This window comes from Eleutherodactylus coqui, chromosome 5 (assembly GCF_035609145.1).
Source record: "Eleutherodactylus coqui strain aEleCoq1 chromosome 5, aEleCoq1.hap1, whole genome shotgun sequence".
Taxonomy (NCBI): domain Eukaryota; kingdom Metazoa; phylum Chordata; class Amphibia; order Anura; family Eleutherodactylidae; genus Eleutherodactylus; species Eleutherodactylus coqui.
Genome location: NC_089841.1, coordinates 4,117,892 through 4,135,083, shown reverse-complemented (window position 1 = coordinate 4,135,083; position 17,192 = coordinate 4,117,892). Strand labels below are relative to the sequence as shown.

Below are 17,192 nucleotides of genomic sequence, written 5' to 3'. Positions count from 1 at the left end.
TGTCCTCAGCGCTGTCCCACATGGTGGTAGGATGAGTTACAGTTCTTGAGCATTGGTATTAACTATTGTTGTCATATCCTCCTTGGCTGCTCCGACTGCTTGCATATAGACTGAACTAGCTTCATGCTTGCCGGAGGGGCATAGCTAGTGGGAGGAGTTCACACTTTTATACTTGGCGTCGCCTCCTATTGGCCAAAGCTATACCCAAGGTCTTGCTGTGTCCCCCAATTTTACGGTAAGTTATACCAAAAATCTTGTTTGAATCATCTTGCAGCTTTCTACTAAACTTTTCTGTAACCAAAACTTCATAACATTTTCTGTGCAAACCTTTTTTTCTCTTGTTTAGGGTGAAAATCTGATTGTTATTAAGGTTGAGGTTAAAGAGGAAGCAGAAGAGCCGGATATAAGGGCTGATCAGCAGTGTAAGGAGGGGATCAGTCATTGGGGGTCACCTAGAGCCCATCATCTGTAAGGAGGGGATCAGTCATTGGGGGTCACCTAGAGCCCATCATCTGTAAGGAGGGGATCAGTCATTGGGGGTCACCTAGAGCACATCATCTGTATGGAGGGGATCAGTCATTGGGGGTCACCTAGAGCCCATCATCTGTATGGAGGGGATCAGTCATTGGGGGTCACCTAGAGCACATCATCTGTATGGAGGGGATCAGTCATTGGGGGTCACCTAGAGCACATCATCTGTATGGAGGGGATCAGTCATTGGGGGTCACCTAGAGCCCATCACCTGTATGGAGGGGATCAGTCATTGGGAGTCACCTAGAGCCCATCATCTGTAAGGAGGGGATCAGTCATTGGGGGTCACCTACAGCACATCATCTGCTAATCACATGGAGATAATCTATTCTGTCACTGTGTGTTTCCTACAGATGGACTCATGGAAAGAAACCCCCCAGAGAAATGTCCCAGACGTCTGTATTCCCTGGATTATCCAGAAGAAAAGCCCAGTGTCCCGGAGAACCAGCAGGTAGATGAGGCTGAGATGTCTTCAAATCCTCTTTAGATTGTAATGCACCTTCGTACTAAACGTTTCTCCGCTCTTTCCTCTTGATGGTGATGGTCGGTACGGGTTACAAATGGTGTCTGGTGTCATCAGTCATAGGATTGCACTTCCACCTCTTTGGGCATCCAGTTTGAGATTTAGTGTGGAACAAATGTAAAGTTCTGCCGTGTAAACCATAGACTACCTGCACAATGCCAATCAGCTGGTGCTAAAGCTAACAGAATATTGTCCTGTACTGAAGGAGGCATTTAGTCATTTGTCTTATTCATAGAGCTGCAATCAAAACTCTTCTTCCCCCATTGCAGATCAGGTTTACTAAAACAAAAAGCTATCAAGTGAATAGAATAAAATTAGCCCATCACGGGAAAGGAGACCCCCAGGCTAGGGCACTCCAACAGAAAGACCCCTCCATAGGTGAGGGGTTTGTTTTAAGAAAGGTATTCACTAGGAATACCACAGGGTTGACCATACACAATCCCCCTAGTCTCCTTGTGCGGTATGTGACCTCCCTCTTCACTAGGTTCAGTCTGCTCCCCCACAACAGCTGGAAGAACAGACTATAGACCCGTGTCCAGAGAGGCTCCGGCAAGATACATACACTGCACATATAGATTAACAATGGGAGCAGGAAAGTCTTGATAAGGCTAACCCTTTCTCTCAGGGACAAAGACCATCCCTTCCACTGGTCAACCTTCTGACTGGCATCTTTCAGTTTACCATCCTAATTTCTCCCTGGGTAATCACCCTGGCCAAATTGGATGCCTAAAACTTGTGCAAATTCTTGAGGCTCCGGGAGACTGAAATCAGGACCTTTTCAGAGATCCTGTACTATCAACCAGACCCCTTACCAACCTACTATTCACTGACAACTTACAGTTTCTGTAGGGGTCGGTGCAAGCGAAATTTCCCGAAATCCCTCTCAAAAACTAAAGCTGTGTGCCTATCATACTGACATCCCTTCAGCAAGGCTTTCACCCTGGAGGCCTCCTCACGGCTGCCCCCAGTCGAGACAATTTGCTTGAGTTTCCTCCTCAAAGCTTGATATAAACGGTACTGGGTCAAACTTCTGAGGTTTGAAAGCTCACGGAAATACTTTGCAACCCGTTTCTTGAAGATCTCCCACCACTCTGACTTACTATTACAAAGGCCCATCAGTGGAAGCTGGCTCTGCAGAAAATCCTCAGAGGACTGTCTTATTTCCACCTCCTCCAGGAGTGCCGAATTTAACTTCCATAAACCTCTTCCCATCCGAGGGGTTTCTGAAACATTCAGAGAAAACATAATTAAACAGTGATCGGAGAATTCCACCTCCACCACCAGAATTGGTGAGGAGACAGCCTCCTCCTTTAAATAAAACCTATTTATTCTAGATCTACAACTACCTCGATAAAAAGTGAACCCCGTGTCGCCTGTGGTGTGCCGAACATGGACATCCACCAGGCGAGCCTCACTCACTATATTATTCAAAGCGACGCTGTCGTAAGCCAACTTGTCTCTGGCACCTCCCCTATCACAGAGCCTCGAGACATTATTGAAGTCTCCGCCAAAGATCAGCAGTCGACTCGTAAAAAGAAAGGGCTTGATCCTTATGAAGAGGTCCTTTCTCTCGTTCTTGCTCTGAGGACCATAAATATTTATGAGCCGAAGCTCTTGACCTCTCATAAGGACGTCCAAGACCAAGCACCTCCCTATTTCCACCTCGATTACCCGTCTGCATTCAACCGCTGCGGTTTTTAAAACAACCGCCACCCCGCTATATGGTTCGGCCGCAAGAGACCAATAGGAGGGCCCATGAGTCCACTCCCTCTTTGCTTTATGGATACTGGCCAGGTCTGTTAGCCTGGTCTCTTGCAAAAACAAAATATCAGCTTCATTCTGGCTGAAAAAATCAAAGGCCATAAAGCGAGCCATATCAGACTTAATGCTAGCGACATTAATGGTCGCCAACGTCAACGGGGTGAGTGCCGCCATCAAGGGTGATCGAGCTGGACAGCTCTCTTCTTTACATTAGCCGATTCCCCACCAGAATCCCTACCACCCCTTTTTAAACACTCCAACATATCCATTTCTACGATATATATAGTTTTTACATGATTGTTTGTTTGTTTGTTTTGCGCCCCCCCCCCCCCCCTTCCCCGATTTGGAGAGGAGCCGTCCCCTTTGTCCCGTGGCACTGAGTCTCCCCTAACCCCCGGAGGAACTTGTGGCCCCCTCAGGGGGGAGGGGAGCGACGTCCCCCACCGGCACCACTCTATTCCTTGGCGCGCTCCCCCCTCCTCCTCTGAAAGTAGGCGAGCCTGAATCCTCCTCATTAGAGTCTGAAAGCGGTTTGTTAAGATGACCAGAGGGGAGCCGGTTTGGCCCTCCTTTAGCATCTGACCTGGAGGGGGAGAAGATTTATTTTTCCCCTTTTTAATCTGTTTACCCTTCTTACGTTTTTCCTTTTGCCTTTCCCTGCTCTCCTCATCCACACTGTCTTCTGAACTTGATAGGGAACTAGACCTCTCCTCCTCCTCTCTCGCCAGTCTCCTGACCTCTTCCTCAAAATCGCTGCCCCTTATGTCCTCAGAGGTGGTCCAGTGGCCCTTGGGAAACAGGGACCAGGGTCATCCTACTGGATTCCCCCCCTTCCCCTGCCTCCTTTCGGGACATCTGCTGTCTGGTCTTACTCACTCTTCTACCTTTTTCCATCACCGGACCCCAGACCCCCTACTTCCGCCAACCCCCTCTCCAGCTGAGGCCCCGCTGCCCCAGGGTACCCCAGTCGGATCAGGAGCAACATCAGCTCGGGCACGCCACCCGCGAGCGTGCAGTCCATGGGAGTCTCAACACCCACCGCAGGTGCCTGACTTAAAACGGATGGCATACCTTTCCCTCCCTGCTCAGCATCCAACACCATTTCTGGTACTGGGGTCAGCTGAGCAGAGGGGTCTTTCCCATCCTCCCCCTGGGTGCCGCTGGGAAAGATTCACTCCCTCTGATCCATTCCCGGGACCACCACAGATGTCGAGTCTGTTTGACCAGAGGGGCTAGGAAATGGTACAAAACGGGTGCATAGGACCTGTAATTGCTTCTTCTTCTTGTTCTTCTGCTTGCCTTTTCCCGATCTTTCTTTGCCCTCCTCAGGTAGGTCGTCCCCAAAAGAAAGATTAGACAGATTAGTAGGGGATTCCATTCTTTTAATTTCTGCCATTAAATAACCCTCCCTTTCCTCCTCATCTGAGGAGTAAGAAGCACTCAGCCTTGGGGGGATGGGCTGGGCTGCCTTGGGGGGATGGGCTAGGAAATCTCCACAGGTGATAGATCTGGAGATGCCCTGCAGGACATCACACCTGGAGACACCATTACACCTGCGTCATCCTCCTCACTGTCAGACACCGAGGTCACTGCTAACTCCTTCCCAGAGAGGTTCCTCATGCTGTCCAATCTCTCTTGGTTGCTCAGTCTTTCTTTAAATCCACCAGCATTCTGTAAAATGTATTCTTTTCTAGTGGAATGAAGCTTAATGGCCTCTCTCACCTTCCCCATCTCTTCTGATATAGTGACACGGTCCTTTCTCCTTGTAGCAGTCTCGGCCCGAGCCTTCAAAGATTTCAGCTCCATCTGCAGCTTTTTAAGCTTCTGAATTCTGGTACTATACTTGTTGGTGGTCTCCCCGGGACGGCGCCCACCCCACCCCTTGTACTGGATAAGGGAATCGCCACCATCCCGTCCTTGGGAAGACTGAGCTTTCTTTCCAGGTTGGCCTGCACTCTCCATGGAGTCTTGCTGCATCAGCCTCTGGGATCTTCTAAGTCTCTCCTCCTGAGACCAGTAACACACCGTCATTCCCCGCTGGTCTCACCTGGGGAACGGTGGAGGATGTGCTAGGTTGCACACTCATGGAGGCCCCCTCACCTCTCCAGGGAGAGGGAAAGGGCTCCAGACACGTCTGCTCAGTAGCTCAGCTCTGCTCAGACTGCAAGGCTCCACCTACACCCAACCTACTCCAGCCCCCTTGTTACAGTCCTGGGTAGAATAGATGATGGGGGAGATCTCTTTACTGACCCCTGATATATCTATACATAGTTATTAGAGCGCCCCCTTGTTACAGTCCTGGGTAGAATAGATGATGGGAGAGATCTCTGTACTGACCCCTGATATATTATACATAGTTATTAAAGCGCCCCCTTGTTACAGTCCTGGGTATAATAGATGATGGGAGAGATCTCTGTACTGACCCCTGATATATCTATACATAGTTATTAGAGCGCCCCCTTGTTTCAGTCCTGCGTATAATTGATGATGGCAGAGATCTCTGTACTGACTCCTGATATATTATACACAGCTATTAGAGCGCCCCCTTGTTACACTCCTGGGTATAATAGATGATGGGAGAGATCTCTGTACTGACCCCTGATATATTATACATAGTTATTAGAGCGCCCCCTTGTTTCAGTCCTGCGTATAATTGATGATGGGAGAGATCTCTGTACTGACCCCTGATATATCTATACATAGATATTAGAGCGCTCCCTTGTTACAGTCCTGGGTATAATAGATGATAGGAGAGATCTCTGTACTGACCCCTGATATATCTATACATAGTTATTAGAGCGCCCCCTTGTTACACTCCTGGGTATAATAGATGATGGCAGAGATCTCTGTACTGACCCCTGATATATTATACACAGTTAATACAGCGCTCATTGTTGCGGTCTTTGGTATAATAGATACTACTGTACTGACCCCTGATCTGTAGAATCAAATATAACTACAAACATTTATAGAATGAAGGGAATTCATGCAGTTTAAAGTTGAGCTCTGAGTCGTGGAGGGGGCCATGCCGCTTTCTCCCCGCCTGCAGCATACAGACTGACTGTTCTCTTCCTGTACACAAAAGGGGAGAAAGCTGTCAAACGGCATGATGCAGGAGGGAAAAGCCAGTACGGCCCCCTCTGCGACTCGAAACACCACTCCTAGCCAAACCGCATGAACCTGCTGACAGAATCCCTTTAATTGTAGCCTAAAGGGCATCCACTCTGACATGACTGATGACTACTGCTGTCGGGTCAGTCCTGGTCCTCATGATAATTAATGATCTTGTTTAGTCCTGTAAGACGTCCCACACAACTTCTCCAACCGGCTGCTGACTTTTATAATATTTGTCTCACAGCTTTTGTATCCGGATGAAGATCTGCCCAATATTAATACTACAGAGAGGGATGTGAGGGGCGATCAGCGGCGTAAAGAGGAGATTCCTGCAGGTGAGTAGTAACCACTGAGTACAGCAGGGAAGTCACAGATTCTCCTCAGTCAGCAGCTGCAGATACTCCTGTAGATCTATAAGCTCTGGGATCCGTCAGTCTCCGCTGTATATCCCCCATTATACTAAATCTGGATGAAATATCCGACCGTTGTAGGCGATGACACATGATGACATCTACAGCGCAACCATGGAGCACACCGATGTGAGCGGGAACTACTTATCATTATATCATATCTGTACTGATGGGGGGAGTAGTTCTCCAATTCTGGGACCGAGGGTCCTTTACACTGACCGACTCTTGATCTGATGTAACGGGCACTGATCACATGACCAAAGATGAAGACATAGACCCCAATAACCGAATGTACAACATGGAGACATAGAGGCAGATAACAGAATATACAACATGGAGACATAGACCCCGATAACAGAATATACAACATGGAGACATAGAGGCAGATAACAGAATATACAACATGGAGACATAGACCCAGATAACAGAATATACAACATGGAGACATAGACCCCGATAACAGAATATACAACATGGAGGCATAGACCCGGATAACAGAATATACAACATGGGGATATAGACCCGGATAACAGAATATACAACATGGAGACATGGACCCGGATAACAGAATATACAACATGGAGACATAGACCCGGATAACAGAATATAAAATATGGAGACATAGACCCGGATAACGGAATATACAACATGGAGACATAGACCCGGATAACAGAATATACAACATGGAGACATAGACCCGGATAACAGAATATACAACATGGAGACATAGACCCGGATAACAGAATACACAACATGGTGACATAGACCCGGATAACAGAATACACAACATGGAGACATAGACCCGGAGAACAGAATATATAACATGGAGACATAGACCCCGATAACAGAATATACAACATGCGGACATAGACCCGGATAACAGAATACACAACATGGGGACATAGACCCGGATAACAGAATACACAACATGGGGACATAGACCCGGATAACAGAATACACAACATGGTGACATAGACCCGGATAACAGAATATACAACATGGAGACATAGACCCGGATAACAGAATATACAACATGGAGACATAGACCCGGATAACAGAATATACAACATGGAGACATAGACCCGGATAACAGAATATACAACATGGAGACATAGAGGCAGATAACAGAATATACAACATGGAGACATAGACCCGGATAACAGAATATACAACATGGAGACATAGACCCGGATAACAGAATATACAACATGGAGACATAGAGGCAGATAACAGAATATACAACATGGAGACATAGACCCGGATAACAGAATATACAACATGGAGACATAGACCCGGATAACAGAATATACAACATGGAAACATAGACCCGGATAACAGAATATACAACATGGAGACATAGACCCGGATAACAGAATATACAACACGGGGACATAGACCCGGATAACAGTATATACACCATGGGGACATAGACCCGGATAACAGAATATACAACATGGGGACATAGACCCTGATGATAGAGGATTTTTTAGAGGATGTAAGTTTAGTGCTAGGATTTTTAGAGATGATGCTCACCAGAGACGGAGGATGAAGACAGCGAGCTACTGGATCATTAAGAAGACCCCATTCAGATTGCCACTGCTCCCCATCTGACATCTGTTTATGCATTCTGTAAACCGCAAATGGATCCTTTTGTTTGTCCTGTTTTTAGAGACCTATCCGTTGTGGCCCTAATCTTTCTGGATGCACAATTGGGCCCAAAATGAAAGAAACAGCCAGTGGCTCTCGGAACAGAAATTTTGCTTCAAGGCGTTTTAGGGCTTATACCTTCTGGAAGATAAAGTTGTCACCAAGAGCGGATAAGAATTTGTTGGATCCATTACTTTTACCTGAGAGATTCCCAACAAATGTCTGGATGGGTAAAATCTCCCATGATCACTGTGTTGGGCTTCTCTGAGAGCTTGGCCATCTGATGTAGAAAGAGTTCCTCCATATCTTCTGCTTGTCCCGGTGGCCTATAGTAAATGCCTACAATGGTGTCCTTTCTGTTGTTCTCTCCTTGTATTCTTACCCAAACAGTTCCTACAGAACTCCCAGCTCTGAAGCTTGAATCTCTGTGGAGATGAATGTTCTCCTAACATACAACACAACACCTCCTCCCCTTTTATTAGGTCTGTTCCTTATAGATACATTGTATCCTTCAAGCCTTGTATCCAATCATGTGTATCATCCCACCAAGTGTCCGTGATGCCGATGACATCATATTTCTCTTCCTGTGTTAGGAGCTCCAATTCTCCTTGTTTGTGTCCTATGCTTTGGGCATTTGTGTAGAAACATGTTAGTTTGTGATCGGGGTCTCTTGCTCCTCTACATTCCTTCTGAATTTTTTTGTCTTTGTTCTTTCTTTCTACTTCTAATAACAAGGTTCTCAGATGCATGATTAGATGTATATTTTTACCTTTCACTTCCTTCCCATATTGTACTAGTTTAAAGCTCTCCTAATAAGTGAAGCAAGGCAAATATATGCTTACCTGTCTGTAAGGTGCAACCCATCTCTAGCAAGCAGTCCATCATATAGGTAATTCACTCCATGGTCTAGGAATCCAAATCTTTGCTGACGGCACCATCGACGTAGCCAGTTGTTCACCTCTAGAATCCTGTTCCATTTCCTTTTCCATGGCCATCCGCTGGGAGGATGGAAGAGAAGACCACCTGTGCTCCTAGTTCCTTCACTTTCTTTCCGAGGTCTTCAGAGTCTCTCCAGATTGTAAAAAAGGACCATGCAACTGTGTCATTTGTCCTTGCATGTATTAGTAGGAATAGGTGGTGTTCTATAGGAGTGAAGATTCTTGACAGCCTATCACACATATTTCATTTGTGCCCCTGGAAGACAGCACACCTCTTGTGAGGTGTCAGGTCTACAGACAGCGGCCTCTGTTCCTCTCAATAGGGAATCCCCCCACACCCACCACTCTTTCTTCTTCACAACCACCAATCTCCTCCTCTTTACAACAACACTTCTTAGTCTCCATCCAAGAGTATTCAAAGTGCTTACTAGACTGTTCTTTGTGGGCAAAGTCAGTTGTTGATGTACCTTCTCATTGTTCTTTGTGAGAGCCTGGTACTGCTTCCTGGGCAGAATGGGTGCTGATTGATTCCCCATTCTCCTGCTTCTTCTCCTGTATACTCTTATACCCCTGTGTAACACCCTCATTGTATATCCTTTGTATATGTATAGAGAGATGCAGAGATACAAAATGTTTTTTTTTTGTTTTATTCTTTAGATTCTTTTATTATAAATATGGCAAAAGGGGGAGGGGTATTAATTCTTATGACCTTTTTTTATTTTGTTTAATAAAACCTTTTTAAACTTCTTATTACACACCCACAGTATGATGTAATGCCACAGCATTACATTATATCAAGATCTAACAGGTAATCTGCTGAGGCAGCCCTGGGGCTTTTCAGAAGGCCCCCAGCTGCCACGGCAACTACACAGCAACCTACCTGTAACCTCATTACGAGGGGCAATGCGGGACCCTAATCATCGATCAGGCATTTAAAAGCTACTATCAGAATTGACAGAGGCATTTAAAGGGTTAATAGCTCCAATCAGCGGCACTGCTTATCGAAGCTGTCAGAAACAGCCGGCAACCACATTGTATGGAGCGGGATCAACACGCGATGAACCTCCATACATACCTTGAATCTGCAGAATGTAACTGTACTTTCTGTAAAGTTAAGGGTTTAAAGGGGTTGTCCCGCGGCAGCAAGTGGGTCTATACACTTCTGTATGGCCATATTAATGCACTTTGTAATGTACATTGTGCATTAATTATGAGCCATACAGAAGTTATCAAAAGTTATTCACTTACCTGTTCCGTTGCTGGCGTCCCCGTCTCCATGGTTGCCGTCTAATTTTCGCCGTCTAATGGCCAAATTAGACGCGCTTGCGCAGTCCGGGTCGTCTTCTCTTCTCAATGGGGCTCGGTGTAGCTCCGTGTAGCTCCGCCCCGTCACGTGCCGATTCCAGCCAATCAGGAGGCTGGAATCGGCAATGGACCGCACAGAAGCCCTGCGGTCCACGGAGGTAGAAGATCCCGGCTGCCATCTTCACCGGGTAAGTAAGAAGTCACCGGAGCGCGGGGATTAAGGTAAGCGCTGTCCAGTGTTCTTTTTTAACCCCTGCATCGGGGTTGTCTCACGCCGAACGGGGGGGGGGGGGGGGGGGGTTGAAGTAAAAAAAAAAAAACCGTTTCAGCGCGGGACAACCCCTTTAAGAGAAGCACAGAGTCTAGATCACGTGATGTCATTATCCCCTCTGCTCTTCCTTAGTCAGACCTCATCTGGAATACTGTGTCCATTTCTGGGCACCCCACTTTATAAAAGACATAGACAAACTGGAGCAAGTTCAGAGAAGAGTTACCAAGATGGTGAGCGGTCTGCAAATCATGTCCTATGAGGAACGGTTAAAGGATCTGGGAATGTTTAGCAGAAGAGAAGGCTGAGAGGAGACTTAATAGCAGTCTACAAATATCTGAAGGGCTGTCACAGTGCAGAGGGATCAGCCCTATTCTCATCTGCACAAGGAAAGACTAGAAGCAATGGGAGGAAACTGAAAGGGACACAGATTAGATATTAGACAGTGAGGGGATCAATGAGTGGAACAGGTTGCCACGGGAGGGGGTGAGTTCAGTTGCTGGACAGACATCTGTCTGGGATGATTTAGTGACCCTGCACTAAGCAGGGGGTTGGACCCAATGACCCCAGAGGACCCGATGACCCTGGAGGTCCCTTCCAACTCCACCATTCTATGATTCACTCTGTAAATCACCAGCAATGCTACCTTGAGATGGGGGGGTATATTATTTATTAAACTATGGAGTAATAGACAGGAGCCCTGCCGGCTGTGGGATTGGAGGGTTACTGTAGATGCAGGGAAGAGTAGCCTACTGTATCGTCCTGTGTCCTCTAGGGATGGAATACTGTACTGCACTTTTATACTCTTATTTCAAACAGCAGAATATATATAACGCATTGGGACGTGCTATCTAAATGTGCCAGTGCACGCTATCATGACCTGTTAATGCGTTGTAGCACTGCTAAAACAGGTTGGTCTATCTGTATCTAAAGGTTTCCTTTGTCTTCCCTTTTCTCCTTTCCCTTATCTTTTAATGCAGTTTTTTTAAACTTTTTTTTTTTATAATCGATAATATTTCATTTTTCTTCGTTCCTCTGGGGGACCTGAACCTGTGATCATTCGATGGTTTGTACAATATACTGCATTGCTTCTGTATTGCAGTACACTGTAAGTTTATTGTCTGTCTATTAAGCCATACTATGGCAGGCCTGGGAGTGTTCACTATCAGTGATAATTTTACTCATGGTGAATTCTGACTGCTGTCAGCTATATGAAACCACTTGTAGCCCCCAGTTATGGAGCGTGCTCAGTTCCCCAGCCTGCTATATAACCCCCTTGCTGATGCATGACAGATATATACATCCTGTTTTGTTAAAAGTTGTATTCAAAAATAATAAAATCTGTATTTTTTTTGTCAGATAATTGTACCAGAAGCTCAGAGGGATATCTCATATCTTCAAAGGATGGTGGTATCTCACTGGATACATATGAAGAGCAGGTCATGATCCCAGATCTACCCTCAACCCTTCACTCCACAGATCTGCCATCTGATCCTCTTCTACAACGCATGTCTTCTGATTCATCACAGCCTGATAAGCAGGAGAAAAGTCACAGAAAGGATGTTCAGTATCAAAGCACTCACACAGGAGAGAAGCCGTATTCATGTTCAGTATGTGCGAAATCTTTTCCTCATAAACCACAGCTAGTTAGACATGAGAGAAGACACAGAGAAAAGCCGTATTCATGTTCAAAATGTGGAAAATGTTTTACCCAGAAATCAGAGCTTGTTAGACATGAGAGAGTTCACACAGGAGAGAAGCCGTATTCATGTGCAGAATGTGGGAAATGTTTTACCCAGAAATCATATCTTGGTATACATGAGAGAATTCACACAGGAGAGAAGCCATATTCATGTTCAGAATGTGGGAAATGTTTTACTCAGAAATCAGACCTTGTTAGACATGAGAGAGTTCACACAGGACAGAAGCCGTATTCATGTTCAGTATGTGGGAAATGTTTTCCTTATAAATCAAAACTTGCTACACATGAGAGAAGTCACACAGGAGAGAAGCCGTATTCATGTGCAGAATGTGGGAAAGGTTTTCCTTATAAATCACAGCTATTTATACATGAGAGAAGTCACACAGGAGAGAAGCCGTATTCATGTATACAATGTGGAAAATGTTTTTCCCAGAAATCGCAGCTAGTTAGACATGAGAGAAGTCACACAGAGAAGCCATATTCATGTTCAGAATGTGGCAAGTGTTTTACAGGTAAATCAACTCTTGGTATACATAAGAAAATTCACACAGGAGAGAAGCCGTATTCATGTTCAGAATGTGGCAAGTGTTTTACAGGTAAATCAACTCTTGGTATACATAAGAAAATTCACACAGGAGAGAAGCCATATTCATGTTCAGAATGTGGCAAGTGTTTTACAGGTAAATCAACTCTTGTTATACATCAGAGAAGTCACACAGGAGAGAAGCCGTATTCATGTTCAGAATGTGGGAAATGTTTTACTCAGCAAGCACATCTTGTTACACATGAGAGAGTTCACACAGGAGAGAAGCCATATTCATGTTCGGAATGTGGAAAATGTTTTCAAGTTAAATCAAATCTTGTTCTTCATAAGAAAATTCACACAGGAGAGAAGCCATATTCATGTTCAGAATGTGGGAAATGTTTTACTGAGCGAGCACAGCTTGTTAGACATGAGAGAGTTCACACAGGAGAGAAGCCATATTCATGTTCAGAATGTGGGAAATGTTTTCAAGTTAAATCAAATCTTGTTCTTCATAAGAAAATTCACACAGGAGAGAAGTTGTATTCATGTTCAGAATGTGGGAAATGTTTTACTCAGAAATCGCATCTTGTTCTACATGAGAGAACCCACACAGGAGAAAAGCCGTATTCATGTTCAGAATGTGGCAAGTGTTTTACAGGTAAATCAACTCTTGGTATACATAAGAAAATTCACACAGGAGAGAAGCCGTATTCATGTTCAGAATGTGGGAAAGGTTTTACTCAGAAATCATATCTTGTTCTACATAAGAAAATTCACACAGGAGAGAAGCCGTATTCATGTTCAGAATGTGGGAGAGGTTTTATTATGAAATCACATCTGGTTGTACATGAGAGAATTCACACAGGAGAGAAGCCATACTCATGTCCAGAATGTGGGAAATGTTTCACTCATAAATCACAGCTAGTTATACATGAAAGAATACATACAGGAGAGAAGCCGTTTGCATGTTCAGAATGTGACAAGTGTTTTATACATAAACCATTTCTTATTGCACATGAGAGAAGTCACACAGGACAAAAGCCGTATTCATGTTCACAATGTGGGAAATATTTTTCCAATAAATCAAATCTTCATAGACATGAGAGAAGTCATATAGGAAGTGTGTATTAACATTCAGAATAGCCCCCGATCTGCACAAAGATAATTGATGAAACCAACGGCCCAATATACACATGCCAAGCGAAGATACAGTCTCGCACCCACTTGGAAATGTGCAGGTTGGGATTCAAACAAATTAGCCAGTCAATCTCATACCCAGGTCCCATTATGTTTTAGAATGTGGACCACATGTTGACTTGATCTGTACTAAAGTTGTGGGACATAAATTTGTGTATTGCATAACCTTTGCACTGGGTAAAATTTGCAATATGTAATTTACATGTTCTCTTTTTTCATGTTAAAAAATCCAATAAAATGTGTGACAGAATGTGCCCTTTTTTTGTATACAACTGTGGTATAAAGATATCGATAGTGTCCTCCTAGCTGTCCAGTATCAATCAGCTGCCGATCAGCACACTAGGAAAGTTGAGCTGGCATCCGCCCCAATTGTCTTTCCCCTTCTTTCCCTCACATCCCTGATATGTACTCTTCCTCAGGAAGTCTTTTGATCATGATGGCAATAAGGTTAGCTAGTGACAGGTAGATACTAATTACCCCCCGTCAGTGAGGACACCTCAGATATTTCTCGTAGATATTCTGGCACTGTGACTCATAGTGTCCATATCAAATAAAAATGTATTATTGGAGATTATGGGTCATACGAAGGCCCCAGCTCAATGTCAGGTACATTTTCAGAACTGAGAGGACACTGCGGACCAGGCACAGTTACTCCCATCTCTGTGAAACCCCCAGATTTGCCTATAAGCATAGCTGAGCATCAGTCCCCTATCATGCTTGGTATCTATCGATTGGTAAATTACTGATATTAAACATTATGGCCAAATCTTCCTCATTGGAGCGCCTCCCAGGAAAATATGGCTGAAATATTAAATCGGGGTTTCCTACAGATCCTCCCCGCATATACTCAACCCGCCTTGATAATTTCGGAAAAAGGCCGGCGGGGGTGTGGTTCTGTGGAGGCATTAAAAACTATGTGGGTTCATATGTAAATTGTCAGAACTATGGAGATACGCACCAGTGTAAGGACTTTTGCCATTGCTTCAGTGACTTCGCATGGCCAGGAATTGGTATATTCTTGTATGCTCATATATATATATATTTGAACTGCTAGTCTTTTTTTAGAACAAATGATCAGTTTATTAGTCAAGCCTAGCCCATTTTAAAACTAATCTAAACTTCGAAGACTGTGTTCATAATCTATAGTCTGGGTCGCAGATTCCCTTAACAGCTGCTGGTGGCAGCGAGCGTATGTGGGTATTGCAGAGTGCAGGAGCCAGTATAATGGATCAGGGGGTTATGTGAGCTTTTGCTTGGCATGCATGCAGAAGCCTGGGAGAGCTGGGTACAAATCAGCTTGTATTCCAACAACTCTGCGCTTGCAATCCCGCTGGAGTGATCAGTCGAGGCTGCCGTGACAAGTTGGTACCAGCAAGAGCGCTCTGAGTAGTCGATCTGTGACAACATCTTGTACATTGGTGAAGTCACACAGGAGAGGAGCTGTATTCATGTGCAGAATGTGAGAAATGTTTTCCTAATGAATCACTTCTTGTTTGACAATTCATACAGAGGAGAAGCCGTATTCACATTCATTTTGTGCCAAATGATTTAGTCAGAAATCACATCTTGTTACATATTATAGAAGTCACACAGGACAGAAACCATGTTGGGAATAGTTTACCCAAACCTCTCTAATCTCCTAACTACTGGAACTCCTGCTCTGCTCTTGTCTAATCTCCTACTTATCTGCAAGCACTCTGCTGCACTCCACATTCTACAAAAACCGCTCTTACAAAAGTGTCAAATGACCACCTGATGGTTAATTTAAAGGGGTTGTCCCGCGCCGAAACGGTTCGGCGCGAGTCAACCCCGATGCAGGAGTTAAAAAAGAACACCGGAGAGTGCTTACCTGAATCCCCACGCTCCGGTGACTTCTTACTTACCTGCTGAAGATGGCCGCCGGGATCCTCTCCCTCGGTGGACCGCAGGGCTTCTGTGCGGTCCATTGCCGATTCCAGCCTCCTGATTGGCTGGAATCGGCATGTGACGGGGCGGAGCTACACGGAGCCGGCATCCTGCACGAGTGGCCCCATTGAGAAAAGAAGAAGACCCGAACTGCGCAAGCGCGGCTAATTTGGCCATTAGACGGCGAAAATTAGTCGGTTCCATGGAAACGAGGACGCTAGCAACGGAGCAGGTAAGTGAAAAACTTCTTATAACTTCTGTATGGCTCATAATTAATGCACAATGTACATTACAAAGTGCATTAATATGGCCATACAGAAGTGTATAGACCCACTTGCTGCCGCGGGACAACCCCTTTAATGGTGACTACCCCCTACTCCTCCTCCTGGATCTCTCTGTGACACCATAGATCATCAAATCTTCCCCAATCTGCTGCCCTGAATAGACCTGAAGGACTCTGCTCTCCTGGATCTCCCTCTCCATCCACTCGTCCAGTATATAATTCTCAGGTTCTACGTCTCTTCTTTTTGAGGGTTCCTCAGGGCTCGGACCCAGGCCTCCTGCTTTTTTCCCTACTTTACAGCCCCTATGGGACAAACTTTCAGCAGATTTGTCTCTCAGTTCCATCTGTACCCTGACGACATCGAGCGTGACACACTGCGTTATTTGTCCCGTTAAAAAGGGAAACCAAACTGAATGGAAGCAAACGGAAGCTTTCTATTGGCTCTCCACTAGCTTTTTATATCTCAATATGTTTTATTGGTCATTCAAAGAATAGCTGGTATAACAATAGGATATATTTTTCATTCTGTACAGATGGTTCTTGAATAAAAGCAAATAGTCTTTAACAAATAACTGACCATATTTATTTTTATTAAAGGTAGAAATATAGGTGTAAAAGACTGTTTATAGAATCGAGGTAAAGAAGATGGGGCGGGGAGGATGGGTAGGGTGAGGGAATGGAGAGGAGGGGGGGACTAGGGGGGGAGGGGTAATCGGGGGGGAAAGAACAAAAGATAAGATATTTTACTCATACCTGAAATTATATGAAGAGTTCCCGAGGGGGGGGGGGGGGGAGACGCAACCATAGATTCCACATCTCATTAAAGCTAGAAATTGAGTTGTTACATAGGGCTATTATTATGGAGGAGCGAGCACCATCAGGGCACGGGCAGCATGCAGGGCTGCATCTCAGGCTCCCAGGTCTCACTATTAAGCCACAATAGGGGCAAGAGTGGGCCCCCCCCCCCCCCTCCCCAACAATTTTTACTTCGGACAAACCCTCATGAGCAAAGCATACCTTAGCTAAGCACCACACTACCTCCAACCAAGCACAATCACGGCCTGCGGGTCACACCGCTGCCT

At 45.2% G+C, this 17,192-nt stretch overlaps 1 protein-coding gene across 9 annotated transcripts in view; it reads left to right on the top strand.

The window, feature by feature from the left end:
* Nucleotides 1-14,172, top strand: part of LOC136627265 (zinc finger protein 420-like) — a 130,440-nt gene extending 116,268 nt beyond the window's left edge. For 7 of the 9 annotated variants that reach the window (XM_066602222.1, XM_066602228.1, XM_066602223.1 and 4 more), the window contains 4 exons: nucleotides 347-422; nucleotides 885-982; nucleotides 6,174-6,264; nucleotides 11,857-14,172. In XM_066602222.1, the coding sequence (XP_066458319.1) occupies nucleotides 347-422; nucleotides 885-982; nucleotides 6,174-6,264; nucleotides 11,857-13,856 (2,265 nt within the window). In that variant the 3' untranslated portion in view covers nucleotides 13,857-14,172. The remainder of the gene's footprint in view (nucleotides 1-346; nucleotides 423-884; nucleotides 983-6,173; nucleotides 6,265-11,856) is intronic. The other 2 variants (XM_066602229.1, XM_066602224.1) reach the window with 2 other exon arrangements.
* The last annotated feature ends 3,020 nt before the right edge of the window (nucleotides 14,173-17,192 follow it).